Genomic DNA, 21,273 nt, shown 5'->3' with positions numbered 1-21,273 from the left:
CTAGTTTCCCAGCTAGTGGACTATGTTATACCTGCTCACATTCCATTGGCCAAAGCAAGTCATATGGCAAAATGCAAAGTCACTAGAGTGTGAAAGTATACTCCACCCAAACTGAAGCCATGAGAAGAGTGGGAAATTTTATTTTAAAAATTGTGAACTAATGATACCATCTATCACACTGGGTATGATGGTTGGCTTTAGTGCTATAGTGGCTAGGCTACAGAGCCCATTTATCTAATCAAACACTAATCTAGGTATTGTTGTGAAGGTATTTTGTAGATGTGTTTTTCACCTGTGACCAGTTAAATTTGAGGCGATTACTCTTAATAACATGAGTAGGCCTTTTTCAATCAGGTGAAGGCCTTAAGAGCAAAAATAAGTTTCTCAGAGAAAAAGAAATTCTGTCTCAAGACTACAGCATCAACTCCTGCCTGAGTTTTCAGCCTGCCATGTGGATTTCAAACTTGCCAGCCTCCACAACTGCATGAGCCAATTCCTTAAAACAAAGAGATGACTCTAGCCAGAGCAATTAGGCAAGAAAAAGAAATAAAAAGCATCCAAATTGTAAGGAAGAAGTAAAACTATCTCAATTAACAGATAATATGATCCTATATATAGAAACCCTAAAGAATACACGCACACACAACTATTAGAGCTAATAAACAAATTGGTCAAATTTGCAGAGTATGAGTTCAACACTAAAAAAAGAGATGGTTTTTTATATACCAACAAAGAATAATCTGAAAAGAAATTAAGTTAAAATTCCATTTGTAATAGCATTTGCTATGGACTGAATTGTGTCCCCTCAAAATTTGTATGTTGAAGCCCTAACACCCAATGTGATTGTTTTTGGAGACAGGGCCTATAAGGAGGTAATTAAATAGGTCATAAAGGTGGGGCCCTAATCCAATAGGATTAATATCCTCATAAGAAGAAACATCTGAGCTCAGTCTCTCTCTCCCTCCTGCCCTCTCACTCCCGTACTACGTGAGGACACAGTGAAAAGGCAGCTGTCTACCGGCCAGGAAGACAACTCTCGCCAGAAACTGAATCAGCCAGCACCTTGATCTTGGACTTCCCAGCCTCCAGAACTGTAAGAAAGACATTTCTGTTGTTTAAGTTACCCAGTCTGTGGTATTTTCTTATTGCAGCCCAAGCAGACTAAGACAGCATTCAAAAAGATGAAATACCCAGGAATGAATTTAACTAAGGAGATGAAAGACTTGTACACTGAAAACTACAAAACATTGCTGAAAGAAATTGAAGAAGACCTATATACATGGAAAGATACCATGTTGATGGATTGGAGAACTTAATTTTTTAAGATACCAATACTTGTCAAAGTGATTTACTGATTCAATGCAATCCCTATCAAAATCCCAGTGGCCTTTTTTTCAAAAATAGAAAAGCTATTCCTCAAATTCATATAAAATTACAAGGGGACCTGAATAGCCAAAGCAATATTGGAAAAGAACAAAACTGGAGGATCCACACCTTCCAATTTCAAAAGTTCCTACAAAGCTACAGTAATCAAAACAATGTGGTACTGGCGTAGGATAGACATATAGACCAATGGAATAGAATTAATAGTCCAGAAACAAACCTATATATCTACGGCAAACTGATTTTTGACAGGGAGGTGAAGATCATTCATTAGGGGTAAGAATAGTTTGAACAAATGGTTCTGGGACAACATGCAAAAGAATGAAATGGAACCCCTACCACACGGCATATACAAAAATTAACTGAAATGGATCAATGGAAAATATAAGAGCTAAAACCACAAAATTCTTAGAAGGAAACATAGGGGTAAATCCTGTAAAACCCAAACTAAAGCGGAGTCATTTATGTTGGAGCCAAAATAGAAGTGGACAATGCAGGCACATTAAAGAAAAATGAAACAGCCTTACCTAACATAAATTGCAGGAACTGACAGCTCTTCTCAGAAATTAGCACAGGATGCCAGCCAATCCTCTAATGTCAGGTCTGTTCATGCCATCTTTGGACTTCCTTGTTCCCCTGACTCAGCTACCTTGACACAAACAAGGAAGAAGACAACTAGGCAACCAATCAGCTGAAAAAGTCAAATAACCTCCACATTTACCCCATAAAAACCCTTTAGTCTGTGAGCAACGAAAAGCATTGCTCCTGAGTTTCCCAGCTTGCAGGTCAAAAGCCCTGCAATAAACTCATCTTTCTGCATTTTTTTACTTAGTGTGCAGAGTTTGGTTTTTGACCATCCTTACGAACTTGCATTTGGCAATGGATTCTTAAGTATGACATCAAAAGCACAAGCCACATGAGGAAACAATAGATAAATTAGACTTCATCAAAAATTTAAAAGTTGGTGCATCAAAGGACATTAGCAAGAAAGTGAAAAGACAACCTACAGAATGGGAGAAAATATTTGCAAATCATATATCTGATAAGGGTCTAGTATCCAGAATATTTAAAGAATTCATAACTTAAACAACAAACAACCCAATTAAAAAATGGGCAAAGGACTTGAATAGACATTTCTCCAAAGAAGCTATACACATGGCCGACAAGGACATGAAAAGATGTGCAACATCACTAGCCACTAGGGAAACGAAAATCAAAACCACAATGAGATACCATTTCATACCTACCAGGATGGCAATAACAAAAGAAAACAAGTGTTGTTGAGGATGTGGAGAAATTGCAAACACCACACATTGCTATTAGAATGTAAAATGTCTCAGCCACTGTGGAAAGCAGTTTATCAATTCCTCAAATATCCAAGCACAGAATTACCATATGACCCAGCAATTCCACTCCTAGGTATTGACAATGACTTTCTCCTTGACTAAACTTTAGTCAGGCTCCTCTAAGCCCTTTAGGCCTCTACCTTAGCATCCACCTGTGGGACTTATATCAACCAATTGTGGCAAGAATCCTGCTAAGTCAGTTTAGAGAGAAGCCTCACCTGGATACCTGATCGCCCTCAATATCTGATCGAATTCTTCAGCCCCCACCCATGGTATCTGATCACCCTGATCTGTCTTCAGTCAGAATCCTCTCAAGTCAATTTAGCCAGAATTCCCGCCTTCAACCCTTGATATTTCCTTTTAAGAAATTTCCATCCACTGACCTCAACCCTGCTCCTTGGCTATACATTCCTACTTGTTCATGCTGTATTTGGAATTGAGCCCAGTTCTATACTGAGATCTCTTTTCCCCTATAGCAATAGTTCCTGAATAAAATCTGTTCTTACTCCGTGAACTCCTGTCTGGCTCTGGTTTTCTTGAATAGTATTCACCTAACAGAATTGAAAACAGGGACTCACATAAATACTTCCACACAAATCTTCATAGCAGCACTATTCACAATAAATAACCCAAAGGTGTAAACAACCCAAACATTCATCAGTGGATAAAATTGTGGTATATACATACAGCGGAACGGAATATTAGCCCTAAAAAGGAATGAAGTACTGCTACCTGCTACAAGGTGGATGAACCTGAAACATGATGCTAAATTAAAGAAGATAGACACAAAGAGGTCACTTTCCATTTATGTGAAATATCCAGATTAGGTGAATCCATAAAGTCTGAAAGCAATTGGTGTCTGCTAGGGTCTGGGAGAGGGAAGAATGGAGAGTAACTGCTTAATGGGGGTGATGAAAATGTTTCTGAACTATATAGAATTGGTGGTTGCACAACATAGTGAATGTACTAAATGCTACTGAACTGTACACTTCACAATGTCCTGTGAATTATACCTCAGGAATAATAAAAAGAATTGTATAACCCAACAACCGAAGTTGTTTAAAGGTGTAGAATTACAATTACATATTGCGATGTGTGCTGGTCATTTATTTTCTGAATTTTTAAACTTGTCAGCGAGGTTTTGGTTTTTTTTAGCATTATATTCATTGGCACCTGATATACTATTAAAGGCTGCACGGCTTGGACTAGTCAAGGTAAGAAGGCGGTCATTCTCTTTCTGTTCCCATGGGCTGGGCAACAAGGTAAACCAGTTGGAAGTTTCCTTCACTCTAGAAATTCACCAGGGCACCCAAACCCCCAAATAACAGCCACGGCCTACTTAACATTTTACGGACCTGGACGCCAGGCCAGCGAAGGGCTCGTGGCACCGCTCTCTGCCGCACCTGGGCCTCGCGGGGACTCATCCCCGGCGGCACCACCTGCATGAGCCTCCAGGGCGCGGCCCGACCTCCTCAGCTCCGCCTCTTCCGCCCGCCCGCCCCGCCCAGCGCGCCAGCCGGGAGGCGGGCACCGGAATAGACGTTGGGCGGGCCTGCGGCGCAGCGCCTGGGAGGGGGCGTGCGGAGCGAGCGGCTGGCGGGCGCGCAGCCGGCAGCGCGGGGCCGAGCCCGGCACGTCGCGTTCCGTCTGAGGCTGCGGCGGCACGCACAGGTGGGCGGTGGCGGGGGGGCGTGGCAGGCCCGCGAGATCCGCACGGGGTCAGAGGTGAGCGAGCGGCTTCCCGAGTGGCTTTTCGGCGCTTCCCGGAGCCCGCGGGAGGAGGACTGGGAGACGCGGCGGGCCGAGCGAGTGACCCTCACTGCGGTCGCCTCCGTTCCCTCTCGCCGTGCTGCCAAGCCACGCTTTTCATTTTAGTTTTGACTTTTGGGTTCCAGTTACAGGTATATCCAGAAACGCGGAAGAATTGCTCGTAACGCTTTGGGGGGCGGGTTTCTTGTTGTCCGTTTTGAATAAAGGCTGTTGGCTCAGCTGTGGCGTTGCGGCGTTTGGCAGGTAAAACGTAAGTTGTTACCAAAGCAGCTGGCAGAGATTCAGGTCGATCAGGGAAATCGCTAGACTCGATTGCTACGTTTGAGTTGGATCAGTACTGGTGCTTGCCGTGTTTACTGGGTGTTCAGAAACGAACTTGGTGAAGAGCTGCCCCTGGAAGCCATTTCCCGCAACCTCCGCGCCGGAGGGGGCTGCTTTCTCTCGAGTCCAGTACTTTCAAGTTGCTGGTAGGACTCAACATAGGAAGTGGCCCCCGAGATTTTCGAAGTTGGATTAAGTACTCTGTACGAATGTTGACCACCGTGATGTAAAGTTAGGTCAAAATTCAGAAAAAAATATATCAGTCCGAGCAGAATCGAGTCTTTTATTTTACATGCTTTGCTTTTGAAAATCTAAAAATGGATGCTGGATTGAGTGGTCTGAAGGTTCTAAGGTTTACTACAAAGAATCTAAGATTAAAAACAGAGAGGTCAATTCTGGTCTAGTTGTGTGGTCTTAGGAAGGTTACTCGTTCTGAGTGCCTCATTCTGTAAAATGGAGACGACGATGATTGCAGTGGTTTTCTCACAGGACTCTAGTAAAATCTGTATACAGTCAGAATGGTTGGTTTGTAAGTGGTACGTAGTTGTTGGCTTTGGTCTGTAGTGTTTAAATAATTTAAAGTCACTAAGCCTTCCTCTCCCGCATCCACCCCAATTTGTTGACGAGAGATCTGATTTTAAAGTCATCACATTTTACACGTGCCTAGTGTATCTTCATCTTTGATTCAGTGGTCAGAAAATTTTCTCTTTAACTTAAATTCATCTTAAATCTCCTATGAGCTCTTCGAGGGTAAGATTAATATTTTTCTCATTTTTTAAATGATTATTCCTGGAAGTTCTGTGGTGCCTGTCATTTTTTGGTGGTTTTTTTTCGCCCCTGTTTTCTTCCTTTTTTTTAAACCTTTACGGCAAAACCTAAGTTTTGGGTTCACCAAAAACAAGCCAAAACCATTTTACTTTAAACGTACTGTTTTCTGTCGCTTGAAGATGTGCCTTTAGTTCAACTGTGTCTAGACACACGGGTTACAGTGAATTAGGTAAAGAGTAAGATTAAAAATAAGCTTTGTTTAGCATCGGTCTCAGAGCACTCCCACTGTGGGAGGCAGAGAGGATGGCAGCCGCAGACTTCCAACACTGGCAGCGCCTTTGAATCACCTGGGAAGCTCCAAAAATGCTGATCGCTGGGCTCTACTCCAGACTAGTTAATCAGAATCTCTGGAGGGTGGGGCACAGGTATCCCACTTTTTAAACCTCCCCTGGTTACTCTGTGTTGCAGACAGGATGAGAACCTGTGTTAGAGGGATGAGGTTCTTGGGAAGGGTATCAAGTTTGCTTGAGGAGGGGAAATGGAGCGACTGGAGCTGCATCTGGAAGATGTAGCCTGGGGTATGTGAGGTAACATCGTTAAAGGGCTTTTATCAGCTGGTCTGGTGAAATGTATGATTTGTAAAGTGGACTGCACAGTGGCCAAGGACAGTAGGCAGGTTGTTACAATGATCCAGAGGAATGGTGAGAGCAGGAGCGGTGATGATGGAGAGAAGAAATTCAAAAACATTTATTCTTTTCTCTCCTGGATGTGAAATATTTTTGAAGAAAGTGAATAATGATTTTTAACTTGCAAACGGTATTTTGTCCTACCTAGTTAAAACTGTACCTCTCAACAATGAGTACATAGATTGTGGTATGTGAATTTTATTGTTGCTGAATCTTAACGTGTTAGAAATATGTGGGTGTAAATAATTTTCCTTGTTAATAAGCCTCATTTCTCTTAATAGCTTTATGTTAATATGAGGTTTTTTGTTGTTTTTGCTTTCACAGTACTGTAAGATTGATATTAAAGACATGGTTTTCACCTCCCTTCATCAGCGCACATAAGTTTTCTCTTTTTTTGGACCCGTTTTTTATACCACAATGGTAAGCTACAGCTCAGTATGTTCACATTTGTGTTTTAGAATGTACTCTTCCTTCATCTCCTTAAAAATATCTTTATTAGAGATACAGAAATACTCTTGAAAGCTACCAAAGTTACACTGACCGGGAAATTACTTAGCAATCACATGGCAGAATCTAATCTACAAAATAGGGGACTCATCTCTCAATTTAGTGTTAATAATTATCGTATCCAGGTTACACAGGTAATCTGTCTGTCCTTATGTTTGTGAAGTATTAAAAAATATTTACTTCTATTTACTTTATCGTAGTCCAAATCGTTGTCAAGGAGGATGGGTATAAATACAAATAGTTTGAGGGGCACAGGTTTCTCATGTCTTAAAGATCCTCTTAATTTATATATATATTTTTTAATTTAAAAGCAAATGTAACCTGCTTACTGCACATAACATACTTTAAGCAGCAGAAGTGTTAGCCTTCTGATGGCACATTTCTGTTCACTGACCTACAGTCACTAAACATACTAAGGGTTGGGTATTTAACTTTTGCCATTAAAAACTGAAAAGAGAGAGGGAAGAAATCACTTTCTAATGTTTTAAAGAAGCAGCATCATTTGACAGTGAGAGAATAAATGAACACTCACCGTGTTGAATAAACCTCAGAAAACATTTATCTTCCTTCTCAAGACTCTTGGGATCTTGCCTGTCTGCCCCTGCCCTGTTAGAGAAAAGTGGAGCTGTGCACTGGGGTTCTGACCTCACCTTAGACCTTTTGAAGTTTTGATTTCAGAGGATGAAATATTTACTTGAGAAGACTATTTAAAACTGTCCTGTATTATATATTTGATTGTTTTTATTATAATTTTTTATATAAACTTACTGTAAGATTTTATGGCCAAAATAATTAAAAGAACCTTATCTGTTTGTCAAGAGTATATGTCCAGAGTTCTATTTTTGTGTTGGAAAATGATTTCTACCCAAGAGCGCCATCTTGAATCCTGGGAATCATTTTCATTGGGAATCTGCTCCTTGTAAGATTTTTAATAAATTGGTGTGAATTTATTTTAACTGAACCTTTTGAAATGATCGCATATTTCAGACTTTTTTCACTTATTACATTTTAGATGTTTGATAGTGTGGATTTTTTATTGCAGTCTAAAAAGGCTGGCTGTTTTTGTAAACATATGAGTTCTCCATCCTTAGGACTACAGTGACAGGGTCACTTAAACCTTTCCGTGATTTCTACAGGCTGGCAACATTTATTCTTCCCCTTACCCTGTTGGGATTTTGGTGGGTGCTGGGAATTTTTACCCCATGCAGCTTGGTAGGTTGAATTACTGGAGTCTACAAAATAAAAGAAAAATTTACGTCTTTGTAAATAAAAAATAAAGGTTCTGTTCCTCTCAATGGAATTAAAAGTGACTGTCGTTGTGAATGAAAAATACTATAGAAGGTGTGTGGTACTCAAACCACAAAACCAGAAAGAGAAATCATCGGTGGTATATTTGCTTAATTTTGTTTAAAACTTAATATTTTTTGTTCTTAGGCATCATTACAATAGAAAGCTTTACAAATGAGGAAGAAAGAACTTACTTTCTTATTTCTCCCCCTTGCCTTAAAGTTTCTAAGGAATGGATGAAGGATAGGGATCTACTGGTAGATCTTAAATTGTACACGTAGTAATAATACCATATTTCATCAATTGTAAGATGCCTTTTCTTTTACATTTTAGTATTACTGAATTGATGAGTCTACAGTCAGTGACATCTTACAGTTATAAGAGGCAGCACTTTTTTCTTTCTTGGTATTACCTAAAATATTGATGCATGCTTATAATTGATGATATCTTAAAGTCATTGAAGCCTGGTAATGATAGCCATCATTTATTGCATTTCTGCTAGGCACTGACCTAGAAACGTTGTATTACAGATTCTAAATTGATGTTAGGTATCAACGTAACAGTGCCACCAATTTTTAGGACTCCTACCAGATTAGAGTTTAATCTTTGCTTTACTTTAATTACAAACTTGATGGCCATTATATTTTCCTCATGGTGCTCTTAGAATATTAAGGAAATTAAAGTTTATAAAATGGTAGTAGTTACCATATCCAGCCCTTGGCCCTGTATCAACCTCACAAGCACTGGCCAGAGAAAACCATTTTGGTATTTCTTACCTAATTTGTTGTCATAATCGGGTGCCCAGGACTGCCATATTTTTTCTTTCTACTGTATCTTTTTTATTATTATTAAAGATTTTTATTTTTCCTTTTTCTCCCCAAAGCCCCCCAGTACATAGTTGTATATTTTTAGTTGTGGGTCCTTCTAGTTGTGTATACTGTATTTTGAGCATAGAATGGAGTGGGTGGAGCAGAGAGATAAAGGAAAATACGTTAGATTTGTTTTAGAAAATAAAACACATTTAAACTTAATTAAAGATCCTATATGTATGTTAAATTATCTTGTGAAAATAACTAATATTATCAAATACACTATTTACTTTTTTATAGCAACAAGCTTTGGAACTAGCTTTGGATCGTGCAGAGGTGAGACATCACTAAGTTAAATATTGAAATGTTGTTTTTAAGTGACAAAACTCAGTTTTAGATGTTTTTGTAGTCATTGTCAAGGGAGTACGTTAATAATATTTTAGGACAAATAATTTTGCTGTAAATTCGTAAAAACACCAGGTGATGGTTACATCATCTGTTACTTGGAATCCTCAGATAATAATGTTGTGCAATAAATATTTGAACAAGGGCATAGAATTTCTAAAATTGTATTTTCCTGTTTTGACAGATTTTCTATGTGCTATATTAAATAAATATAAATAGCTCAAAAATATATACAGTCCTTCCAATTGAATGTGCTATGCATATTCTGAACAGCCATAAAGCATACATTGAGAATGTTTCTGACCTATGAAACCACAGTTGTGAACTGTATGGTTTTGCTTATAGCAGTGAAATATTGTGCTAAATTTTAGTGCAGTTTAAATTTCATTTGCTTGTAATAGACATTTAGAAGTTAGGTAGTTTTTCCTATGAGATGTAATTTAATATGAATCATAGACTTCAGTGACTGAATAGCCTTTTTAAGCCTTACACATATTTTAAATATACTTAATACAGTTGTTCATATACTAAGCAAAAGGCAAGCTGTTTTCATGAACTTTTCTTTTTTTAGTACGTCATTGAAAGTGCCCGACAGAGACCTCCTAAAAGGAAATACCTGTCTAGTGGAAGGTATGAATACTTAATTGATGACAGATTTTTTGAAATATGATGCTAGCCACCATTTATTGCATTCTTACTAGGCACTGTGCTAGAAATGTTATATTACAGGTACTTTCCAAATATTAGAAATTTCTAAGTTGATGTTAGCTGTCATATCCACTCCTAATTTTGGGGAAATTGGGAAAAAATTAATGAAAACTTAAAAGTAATGTTTATTTTACAATTATAACATTCACATTATTTTGTATATTGTCTTTGTTTTATTAAATTTTAGAAAATCTGTATTTCAAAAACTTTATGACTTATATATTGAAGAATGTGAAAAAGAGCCTGAGGTTAAGGTAAGTATACATTTTTTATGTTGTTATGACTTCTGAAGTGTAGAGGAAGAGGGACAGTTGAAGGAGATCATGATTTATAATTTTGTGAGTGAACTAACATCTTTTCCAGCCAGACTGTAGACACTTCTGCAACTTCCCGAGAGCCCTGGCTAATCTGGCTTCAGGCAAAGAGCACCTGCTTAGTTAGGAGAAGGGAGCAGTGTTTACTGAGGAACAGATTATCTCATTGGGAAATTAGAAGAAGCAAAGCCACCATATATATTTTTTGCTTCTCTCTTCTGCAAAATGATTTGTAGACTAAAGACAGGAGAGGAAAAGTAGCCTCTCTTCTGGTGATTTGCACTGGAAAGTTAAAGCTATTACAGGACATGTAGGAAATTCAGGTTGATGATAAAAGTGAATTTGGTCACAAAAATTAGTTCATGGCCAGGTTAACTTAATTTGTGTTTATTTAGCATAAAAGTATGGGCAATAGAAATGTAATAGAAATTGATTCATTGATATCTTTTGGACTCTTTGGTTATAAGGACCTAAAGGGCTCTATGAGTTTCTCTTGTCTGTCTGTAATTTAAAAATGAACACCGTTTTACTTTTTAGGCAAAAAATTAGTGGCATTTCAGTAGTATCTAGCCTTTAAAACCTTAACATTAGGGGAAAAAATGATTGTTAAACTACAAATAAATCTTATGGTATGTTTTCCATAAGTTTTATGGAGGTAAAATTGACATACGATAAATTGTACTTATTTGAAAGTATAGTAAGTTTTGACATGTATATGGCCATGAAACTGTCACCACAATCAACATAACGTATCCATCACCTCAGAGACAGAACTAAATAGGAGAAATACATAAATAAAGATTCTAAATCGGGGTTGGCAACCATTGTCTACTAGCCAAATCTGGCCCACTGCGTTTTTGTAAATAAACTTTTATTGGAATCTAGCCACACTCATTGGTTCATGTCTTGTCTGTGGCTAATTTCAAGGTACAACAGCAGAGTTGAGTAGTTCCAACACAGACCATATGGCCCACAAGCCTAAAATACTATCTGGCCTTTTCACTCCAGAACTAAATGGTAACCAGCTAGTTTCCTTGAGGAGGTACTCGTACTGTCAGAATTTATCTAACTGTTCTGTCTTATATCAAATTATGAGGTTTTCTCTACACTTGAAAAGACTTTGAAATTTTAGTTTCTCTTTACTAGCTTTTTTTTTTTTTTCAGGAAGATTAGCCCTGAGCTAACTGCTGCCAGTCCTCCTTTTGCTGAGGAAGACTGGCCCTGAGCTAACATCCATGCCCATCTTCCTCTACTTTATACGTGGGACACCTACCACAGGTTGCCTTTTGCCAAGTGGTGCCATGTCGGAACCAGCCAACCCCGGGCTGCCGAGAAGCGAAACGTGGGAACTTAACTACTGCGCCACCGGCTGGCCCCTATTTTTTAAAAAAAATAAAGTGGCTAAAAGTTGTTTTGCCATTTTTTTTTCAATTTTCAAAATGTAGTTTTTTCATTTCTCTCTGTGTATGACTATATATGTACATATTTAAGATACCAAAAACATTTTTTTGAGATCCTGCAAAAATAATATCCTATTGACTCAGATATCTTTTGTAAATAAGATTTAGTAAAAGAAAGTGTTATAAGTGGGTTTTATTTTTACATCATATGCATTTCAAAATAATGAATTTTGATGTATATGTGTATTATATTTCCTGATGGATTTTTTTACCAGTAGTTTCTAAGGAGCTATTTAATGTGCACAAAATTGCTTAAATTTCTTACTTCCTCTTACCAGATAGATATTTTTAGCATTTTAACATTTCAGCTAATTAGAGCTGTTGAACTTGTTTGGATCTAATTTAGGCCTTAAAATATTTAAGAAATGTGCATCTATGACAGTATGACCAAAGAGAATGCCCCAAATTCTTTATTTATATAGATTTATTTATATAGACTTATACTTAATAGAAACTAATTATATAGCATCTTTGTTTTATATATTTACATTTTTTACCTTTTACTTGTTTTAATATTTTTAGTTTAGGATTTTCTACCTCTGTACTCAAAGGTACATATTTTATGTTAAAGTATTTTTGTTTTGTAGATCACTGGTTTTTCTTTGTGATACGAATTTGCATAAAACGTAGTAATAGATCAAAATTAAGTTGACATAGATGTTCCATCCTTGGTGGCTGTAGTGTTTGTGAATCTTCCCCATATACTCAGGATCATAATGTAGAAGGAACACCAAAATTTAGTTCAGGAGGTCTGATTTTGTTACATTTTAGCATTTTTTGTTAAGGATTATTTTCATGAGCTCCACCTCTTTTTAAAGCAGAAATTAAGAAGAAATGTGAACTTGTTGGAGAAGCTTGTTATGCAGGAGACATTGTCGTGTTTAGTGGTCAACCTATACCCAGGAAATGAGGGATATTCTCTGATGCTCAGGGGAAAAAATGGATCAGGTAAGAACCTTCAGAGAGCAGTGACCACAAAAATCCCTCTGCCAGGCCAGATGTGCTGTCTTTTAGAAGTAGTTTCTTAACTTGCTAAATGATCTGTCCTTCAGATCAGTAGTGACTTGATGAAAGAACACTTAGAGCCCAAATTCTCTTCTTTGTGATGTTTTGTTAGAATATTAAAAATTATCTTCAATATGATTAGCCTTCCTGAAGATGCATTTGAAAAGTATTCTAATTGAGATAGGTCTTTGAAGTTAAATTGTATAAGAGGTAATTTTTAAATAATTGTCAAAATTTCCCCTCAGTTGCGTTTTATTTTTTAAGATAGCATAAGGTGTTTAAAGTTAAGTTTCTCTTCTGCATTTTGGATATGCTCTGTGTCTGAAACCTTCAAAATTAAACAGACTCACTCCCTTTTGAATAATTTTCGTATGTTAACAGTTTATTTCTATTAATGTGAATTTGAAAACAGTTTTAAAATATAAATACTCTTAGATGTCACTAAAGAGAGGCCTAAAAATTTGATATCCTGCTGAAATGGGTTTTACAAGGAACTCACCTAGTTAAGAACTTTTTCTTGTGTTAATAAATCATTCTAAAATGTAACATGAAGAGAATTTTGTTCTTTTAGTAACCGTTTTTCAGATGAGGTACCATATCATGACTGATTTCCAGATTAGATTAAGCAGTCTTCAAGGAACTTTCAGTTACCAGCTTTGGAATTTTATCATATTCTGATTATTGTACTGCTGGCTTTCATTTGTATTATGATTGTTATGCCAGATGTTTTTCCATTATATGTTAGGCATTTTCTCCTTTCTGGTCTAAAATTTTATAAAGTTTATCAAGTCTTTTAGCAGTATGTAAGGTGATTCACTTATAAGATGTAAATAAAGACCAAACTTTAGGAGAGCCTTTGGCTTTGTTCTCTTTTTTTATGAAAAGTCATTTAAATTATGCACGTAGGCTTTTTGGTGAGCCTGATTATTTTCTGTGTTTTAAAATTAAGATTCTGAGACCATTCGACTGCCTTATGAAGAAGGGGAATTACTTGAATATTTGGATGCAGAAGAATTACCTCCTATTTTGGTTGATCTCCTAGAAAAATCTCAGGTACCAAATTTTCCTGTTTATGTCCTTAGATTTGTCAACTGTATGTCATTTTGTGATAAAGGATATTTAATTGTGTTCTCAGCAGTGCTTAGAACATGGAATGAGACATCATACATAGCTATATGAAAATTGGTTTGTGGTAGGATATTTATCTTTTAGGCTGTACTGAAATGTATAGATTTAGTTGATTCCTCTAGAATTTCTGTAACAATTAACTCATCTACTGGAAATCTCTCTATAGCTACGATCAAGAAATCATAGAAGAAATTACTCCCTTGACTTCAATCCACCCCATACTATGTACTTTATTGAGGAACAAGAAGCCATCAGATGGGAACTCTCATTTCCTCCTAGCACTAGTCCACCAGCATCCCGGTATCTCTGTCCACTCTTTCTGCCTGCCTTTCTATTAAAATGAAGTAAGCTGTTCCTAAGGCATTCTTTCCACTTATATTCTGGATCATCCTCCTCCTCAAGTAGTTGCAACTATAACCTCCCTGTCTTCTATCATCTGTTTCCCCCTCTCAGTTAGGTAAAGAATACAAGAATATTGTGCTGTCTCTCAACTTTAAAAAAAATTCTTTTCTGTTCTCATCTTCGTTGGTTCTTTAGCAAAGTTCAGTGCATGTGATTACTTTCTCTTTGAAACACCCTTCTTTTGGCGTCTGAGACATCACATTCCTGGTTTTCCTCTTCTGTCTCTATTCCTTCAGTCTTTGCTGTCGTCTCTGTTCCACCTGTAAATGTGTGCAGGTTTCAGTGTTTAGTCCTAGGCATTCTTTTCTTTAGTAACACTCTCCCTGGATGATCTCAACCGGCTCTATGAGTTTAAAAATGACATTTAATCCCTTGCTTATCTCTCACAATGACTCTTCCACCAATCTCCAAACTTACATATTTACTGGAATGTGTAACAGGTTCTTCAAACGTAACATGACAAAACAGAAGTTTTTATTTTTCCTCCCAGACCAGTTCCTTTACCAGTCTTAACACCCAATGAATGACACTACTCTCACCTTTCACATTTTTTCTATCAGCAGATATCAGCTCTACCTTTAAAATGTATGGTCAAGACCTGCTATAGTTACCTTGCTAAACTCCCTCCTTTCATTCTAGAACCCCATAAGTTCTCCACAGATAGCCAATTAAGCTTATAAAACAAAAATAAGAAAAACAAAAGCAAAAAAACAAAGTTCCCTGCTTAAAGTTCTCTAGCATCCTCTCACTGCACAAATCCCCTGCCTTCCAGTTTGTCTTCACCTCTTGATTTTCATCCCCACTCATTACACTCCAGCCATCCATACCTTCTTTCTATACTAAAACATGCCAATCTTATTCCTCGTTATTCATCTGCTTTTTCTTCTAGAATCTGGAATGGTCTGTCCCAGATGTCTAGCCCTTTGTGATTCAGGTCTCAGCTGAAACATCACTCCTTCAGGCAGGTTTTTAATCAAGCACATAATCTAAATTAGTCCTTCCCCATTTTGTTTCCTTTGTAACATTCATCACTATCTAAAGTTATCTTGTGTATTTGTTTACATGTTATTGCCTGCCTTCCCACACTGAGAGCAGTTGTTGTCTCACCACCGTATCTCTGTAGCTTCTTGGATAGTGACTGACACATAGTTCACATTGTAGTGGCTCAATAAATATTTGTTTGAAAGTGTGAGCATGATAATGACTGATAACATGGAGGTCACAGTGCTAAAAGTTCTGAATGGGTGAAAAAAATGCTATGAGTGACTGGCAAGTGATAATCAGCAAAACTTGAATGATGAAAGTTCTTAACTGTGGACTTAGCAAAAGGATTAGAAAATATTTTTTACAAAAGATTATTATTTGAGTTTATAATTAGCCTTCTTACTCTTATTAATAAATAATGACTGCTTCCTGGAAATTCTAACAGAGCAAATACAGCAATTGTATCCAGAACCAGTCTCCAGTAGGGTTGATTGGCAATTTATAACAATGATAAAGTTAGCAAAGTATGACATTGAGCCAGTGAGCATCAAGAACAGCAGCACTTCTGATGATCTATAACATTAATATATAAAGGCCAAAAAGTCAGTCTCTAACTGGAAACCATTGAACAGTTTTAAAGTGCTTCTTGAGTCATGGTGATGAAGATAAAATAATTCCTCTTAAAAGGTTTATGTAAATCTACCAAGGAAGTCCATTTGAGAGTATGTGAGTGGCCGGAAACATTGCACAAGAGTGTAAAGAACCTGAAAGATTCTCTATAAACCCACTTATTTAGGCTTTTGAAAAATGGCATTTACTTAAATATTTTCACTCAAAACAGGTTAATATTTTTCATTGTGGATGTGTCATAGCAGAAATACGTGACTACAGGCAGTCCAGTAATATGAAATCTCCTGGTTACCAAAGTAGGCACATTCTCTTACGTCCAACAATGCAGGTAAAGAATGTTCACTTAAGTATTGTTCTTAGATTTTATTTGGAGTTCTAACCTAAAGTCGTTATATGTTTGCACACCTATACATTAATGTGTTCTTTACATTTTTATTTTCTCTAGACTTTAATCTGTGATGTACATTCAATTACAAGTGATAACCACAAATGGACCCAGGTTGGTTATTTTGTTTTTTAATCCCAAACAGGCAAAATATAGGATGAAACAATACTTACCATTAAGTTAAACAACGGATATTTTCTGCTGGCAATTTTATTCATGAGTAAAGTTTGGGATTCCTGTATGAGCTTTAGAAGTTAAGGATCTCTTCATACAAGCAGTAATTCCTTAAGGGACTAAAACAGTTCAGTCTCAGTTCCTTTAAGACGTGGTGAAATAGGGTGAGGTTGACCTGATCTGCCCAATGTGAAACTTGGGTTTTTATCCCCTCTGAAACAGAAGAATAATGTTTTGTTTGTACCTTAGGTACAAATACTGATTTTCTTTTATCTAGAGTTCTAAAGCAAGCCTAGCGTTTTTGCCATTCATCCTGATTGTAGCACTAGGGGACCACTCCTACCCCTGAAACAGCCAGGTAACCCTCTAGGGCTTGCTCACTATATATGAGGTTCCCACTCACAGGAGTGTTCACTTATTTCTCTGCCCCATAGAGAGGAATAGTTACTAAACCAAAGAGAATATCGATAATGAGAATTATTCTATCTGAAATATGATTATAAAGTAAGATTCAGTTCATCAGTAACTATCAAGTGTTGTATTTTAGTTTGGGCTATAATCTTTTCATTTACAAGAAGGTTAAAAGCTATTAAAAGAAAATTCAAAAATAAACTCATTGGTCATCATTGGAGGTTGCTAGGGTATCAGTTTTCTTACTCTGAAGATTCATAAAGAGAGCAACGAAAGCATTTATTTGGCCTTTCCTGTATGAACTGTATGTTAGGTAGCCAAATAGTAACTAAGGGAAAATTCTTCTTTAGAAAAATTCAAGCTAATAGTTACAAGAGAAATGATAAACTTTTAAAAATATCAACTTGGAAATCTTAATCTATACAGCTATACTTCTTAGATGTGAAAAACTGTTGGATTATAGGTTCATGGGAATTTTTGTAATGCAGAGATATGACTAAGCCCACTGGTATGAAAATGGGACACATCATTGTGTGCCTTCTAATGCATGAGAAAGTACACGGTAGTACCGGTGAAAAATGCTTGTCTAAAACACTAGAACCTGAATTAAACCAAGCCTCTACATCTAACAGTTTGTAGGCAATTCAAGGAATAAAAGAAACCGTTAAAGGACATGATGAGGAAGCAACCACCAGATGCAGTTAAATGATACCATGAGAAAGCAGCTGGTCAAATCCAACAACTCAATTGCATGAGGAAAGAAAAAAAGATCGGGGGGAGAAGTGATCATTACAGAATAAAAAAAGATGTTTAAGAGAGAGAAAAACCAAATACAATGCACACGGTTTGTTCAAGTTCAAATTCAAACAAACTGACTGAAAATACACTCCTGAAATAATGGGAAATTTAAATCTGGACTGATTATTAGAGGTCCTTAGCAGTTAGCAATGCTTGCTGAAGTATTTCAGGTTAAATACAACATCAGAGATGTATTTTAAATTACTCTAGCAAAACAAAAATGAAAAAGTTAGTAGTTAAATGAAATTGAGTGTTGGTACATGTGTGTCATTACACTTCAGCTTTTGTGTATTTTTTGAAAATTTCCGTAATGAAAGGTTGAATGAAACTGTTGAAACAACCAGTGTTGGGTTTTTTGCAAAACTTCTTATTCAGCAATATTAATTGACTAATTTGACTTTAAAAAATTTAGTTATAGCTACTAAAATATTTCAGAGATAAAGCAAAAACAATAGGGTTCAGTAAAGTTACATGATACCAGTAAAAAGCCTGTATCCACTTTGGGATTGGGTTTATAAGGTTTACACAGTATTCGTGTAGTCAGTTTCATTCCTGTAATCAAACAAAGCTGAGTATAGAATGTGACCATTATCTCTTAGTTACTGAAAATGCCACGATCCATCGTACTCTGTAAGGTTTGTCGGGGTGGAGGATTTTATCTGTTTTGCTCACTACTTTAAACCCAACTCCTAGAACAGTACCTAACACATCATAGGTACTCATAGTAAACACATCATAGTAAATATTTGTTGGATTAATGAATAGACACTCTTAACAATTTGACCATTTTGTACACTTTACTAATTACTGAATTTCCATTAGTAATTTCATTGTGCTGTCAAGTTTCTAAAGTTTACAGACTAAAGTTGGAACTTGAAATACCATATTTTACTGTAGTCCTAGGCAGAGTTCCAAGGAATATTTCTAGATGAAGTGGTAAGTATGATTTGAAAATCTTAAATCTGGTGTTGACATGCGCTCTTATACATTTCAGGAAGACAAACTTTTGCTTGAGAGCCAACTGATCCTTGCTACAGCTGAACCACTATGTCTTGACCCTTCTATCGCCGTAACCTGCACTGCAAACAGACTGCTCTATAACAAGCAAAAGATGAACACACGCCCAATGAAACGGTAATTACCTTTGTGGAGTGATAAACCAAAAGATGCTCCTAAACATGTAGCTCTAAATTTGGCTCTTTATGGTCTCTTTTCCCTCCAAAGTATGCAAGTGCTATGATTTTTTTTTTGAAAATAGCATTTTTAATTGCCTTATGTTACTTTTTTTGTGTAAGTATTGTGATTTTTTTAATACCCTTGCTTTCTATTGAAGTGATGCATTCTCTGCATTCTTTTAAAGAACAAACTTCTTAAGCTTCCTAAAAGTTTAGAGCTTGTTCACCAAACAGATAGAGGTTGAGAAGAGACAAGTATGAATGGAAACAATAATTTCTTTACTTCCTAATATCCAGTAACCCATTTAATTTTTATTAATAGCACTTGTTAAAAAAATTCTAAATTTGTTTTTGGGATTAGGGAAAATATCATAGTTTTAAAAGTCAGTTTATAACTAAATGTCTTTTTATAACATGGTAATTTTGTCTTTAAATGTTTTAGCATCTGTTCTTGATAAAATAAAAACACATGTTAATTTGGACTGCAGTTAATAGGTGGCTCAGCACTAGTTCTCTTTACGTAATTGTTTGAGTTGCCCACTTTGGACCTTTTTCAAGTTTGGAAGGGCTCAAAAAACCTATCCACTTCTAAATTCCCTGATTTCCTATTGAAATAATATATGCTGAGGAAAAGGTACAGCTTTGGAAATAGTCAAATAAGTTCATATAGGATCTGTCAGCCGTCCTATGAAGTCTCCTTGTATCTCTATCCACATCTCTCCGTGCCCACTGCCAGTACGTGGTCAAAGCCACTGTCATCTTCATCTTGACTTCTTTAAGAAACTCCTACCTAACTGGTCTTCCTGCTTCCACCTTTGCTCTGCTCGTCTATTCACCATTTAGGCAAACCAGAGTAATTTAAAACCCTCAAAGCAGATCATGCCACCACTTGCTGAAATTCCCTTAACAGAATCCCATCACATTTCACATTAAATCTAAACACGTTATCATTGATCTGCAAGGCTCCTGTCTCTCTCTCTGACCTCGTCTCCTTCATGGACTCTGGTGCTCTAGTCACACCTACCTTTTGTTCTGTTTTTAAAACAAGCTAAGTTTGTTCCAGCCTCACCACCTTTTTAAATTCTTCTCTCTACTTCAAATGCTGATTTCCTGATCTTTCCATAGCTGGTTCCTTCTCATCATTCATATCTCAGCTCACGTCATTTCTTCAGAGTCCTTCCCCAGCCTAATGTTGCCCTCTCTATCGCTTACCACAGAACCGTGTGTTTTGTTCTCTTACTAACTGCTTTCTGAAATGATCTTACCTGTTTACTTGTGACTGACTGTCTTCCTCTCTCGACTAACAGCTCCAGATAGCAGGAATTTTGTCAGTCGTTTTCATTTTTCTTTCACTAGTGTCCAGAACACTGCTTGGCCAGTGATAGTGTTCTACAGATATTTATTATTTAATTACATATTTAATGCTCACTGATTTAATTTAAATGCATATGTATTCTGAGTTTCTCTTATTAGCTTTGTTTAATTCAAATTTCTTAACATTTCAGGTGTTTCAAGAGGTATTCTAGGTCCTCTCTCAATCGGCAGCAGGATCTGTCTCACTGTCCACCTCCTCCTCAGCTAAAATTACTTGATTTCTTACAAAAAAGAAAGGAAAGAAAAGCAGGTCAGCATTATGACCTCAAAATTTCTAAAGCAGGAAATGTAAGTATGTATTTTTTTTAATGAAACATTATTATGCCGAAAGACTTGCCTTATTTTGGATTTTCAGTATATTTACATTGTTTCTAATTTTTCAGTGTGTAGATATGTGGAAGCAGAGTCCCTGTAACTTGGCCATACCTTCAGAAGTGGATGTAAGTCAATTCATGAATTGCACTTATTTCATAGAAGGTACCTAAGTTTAACTAATGGTAGCTTATACTTTGGGAAAACAAGGAATCTTACATCTTTTAAAAACAAAATAGTTCTTTTTTAAAAAAGCAACTGATCATTTTTAGAAGCTGTATTCTTTCACATTAAGTTGTCTAAGAACGTACTCCCTTAATATAGGTCTGTGTTTAAAGCAGGAATAATAACCAAAGAATTTCAAAATGTGGAAAAAGATGATACATATTACATAATATGCATAAAATGCCTGTGCGTTTTTTCATAATATGTCATCATGATTTCTTGATAGTTAAATTTAAAAATTAATGATATTGGAGCAGTGGCCGAGATTAGGAACCTTTAATGGTAGTCTTTGCTGATCTGTAGTTAACATGAACTATAAATGATCAAAGACAGGAAAGGGGTCTTGGTGAGAGGTCTCTTATTTCTTTTTTTTTTTTTTTAAAGGTTTTATTTTTCCTTTTTTCTCCCAAAGCCCCCCGGTACATAGTTGTGTATTTTTAGTTGTGAGTCCTTCTAGTTGTGGTATGTGGGATGCCACCTCAGCAGAGTTTAATGAGCGGTGTCAT

The 21,273-nt window shown here is 36.7% G+C and overlaps 1 protein-coding gene across 50 annotated transcripts in view; it reads left to right on the top strand.

Annotated features, from left to right (window-relative positions):
• Nucleotides 1–4,258: 4,258 nt before the first annotated feature.
• Nucleotides 4,259–21,273, top strand: part of SUPT20H (SPT20 homolog, SAGA complex component) — a 39,454-nt gene continuing 22,439 nt past the window's right edge. For 16 of the 50 annotated variants that reach the window (XM_070578078.1, XM_070578066.1, XM_070578053.1 and 13 more), the window contains exons 1-12: nucleotides 4,278–4,630; nucleotides 6,599–6,694; nucleotides 9,178–9,213; nucleotides 9,854–9,912; nucleotides 10,178–10,244; nucleotides 12,586–12,712; nucleotides 13,719–13,822; nucleotides 16,125–16,241; nucleotides 16,359–16,412; nucleotides 18,676–18,815; nucleotides 20,362–20,518; nucleotides 20,614–20,670. In XM_070578078.1, the coding sequence (XP_070434179.1) occupies nucleotides 6,692–6,694; nucleotides 9,178–9,213; nucleotides 9,854–9,912; nucleotides 10,178–10,244; nucleotides 12,586–12,712; nucleotides 13,719–13,822; nucleotides 16,125–16,241; nucleotides 16,359–16,412; nucleotides 18,676–18,815; nucleotides 20,362–20,518; nucleotides 20,614–20,670 (921 nt within the window). In that variant the 5' untranslated portion in view covers nucleotides 4,278–4,630; nucleotides 6,599–6,691. Of the gene's footprint in view, nucleotides 4,631–6,598; nucleotides 6,695–9,177; nucleotides 9,214–9,853; nucleotides 9,913–10,177; nucleotides 10,245–11,468; nucleotides 12,713–13,718; nucleotides 13,823–16,124; nucleotides 16,242–16,358; nucleotides 16,413–18,675; nucleotides 18,816–20,361; nucleotides 20,519–20,613; nucleotides 20,671–21,273 lie in introns of all 50 variants that reach the window. The other 34 variants (XM_070578077.1, XM_070578065.1, XM_070578052.1 and 31 more) reach the window with 7 other exon arrangements.

The sequence above is a fragment of the Equus przewalskii genome, chromosome 16 (genome assembly GCF_037783145.1).
Source record: "Equus przewalskii isolate Varuska chromosome 16, EquPr2, whole genome shotgun sequence".
Classification (NCBI taxonomy): Eukaryota; Metazoa; Chordata; class Mammalia; order Perissodactyla; family Equidae; genus Equus; species Equus przewalskii.
The sequence above is the reverse complement of the archived record's forward strand: the minus strand, read 5'-3'. Positions and strand labels throughout refer to the sequence as shown.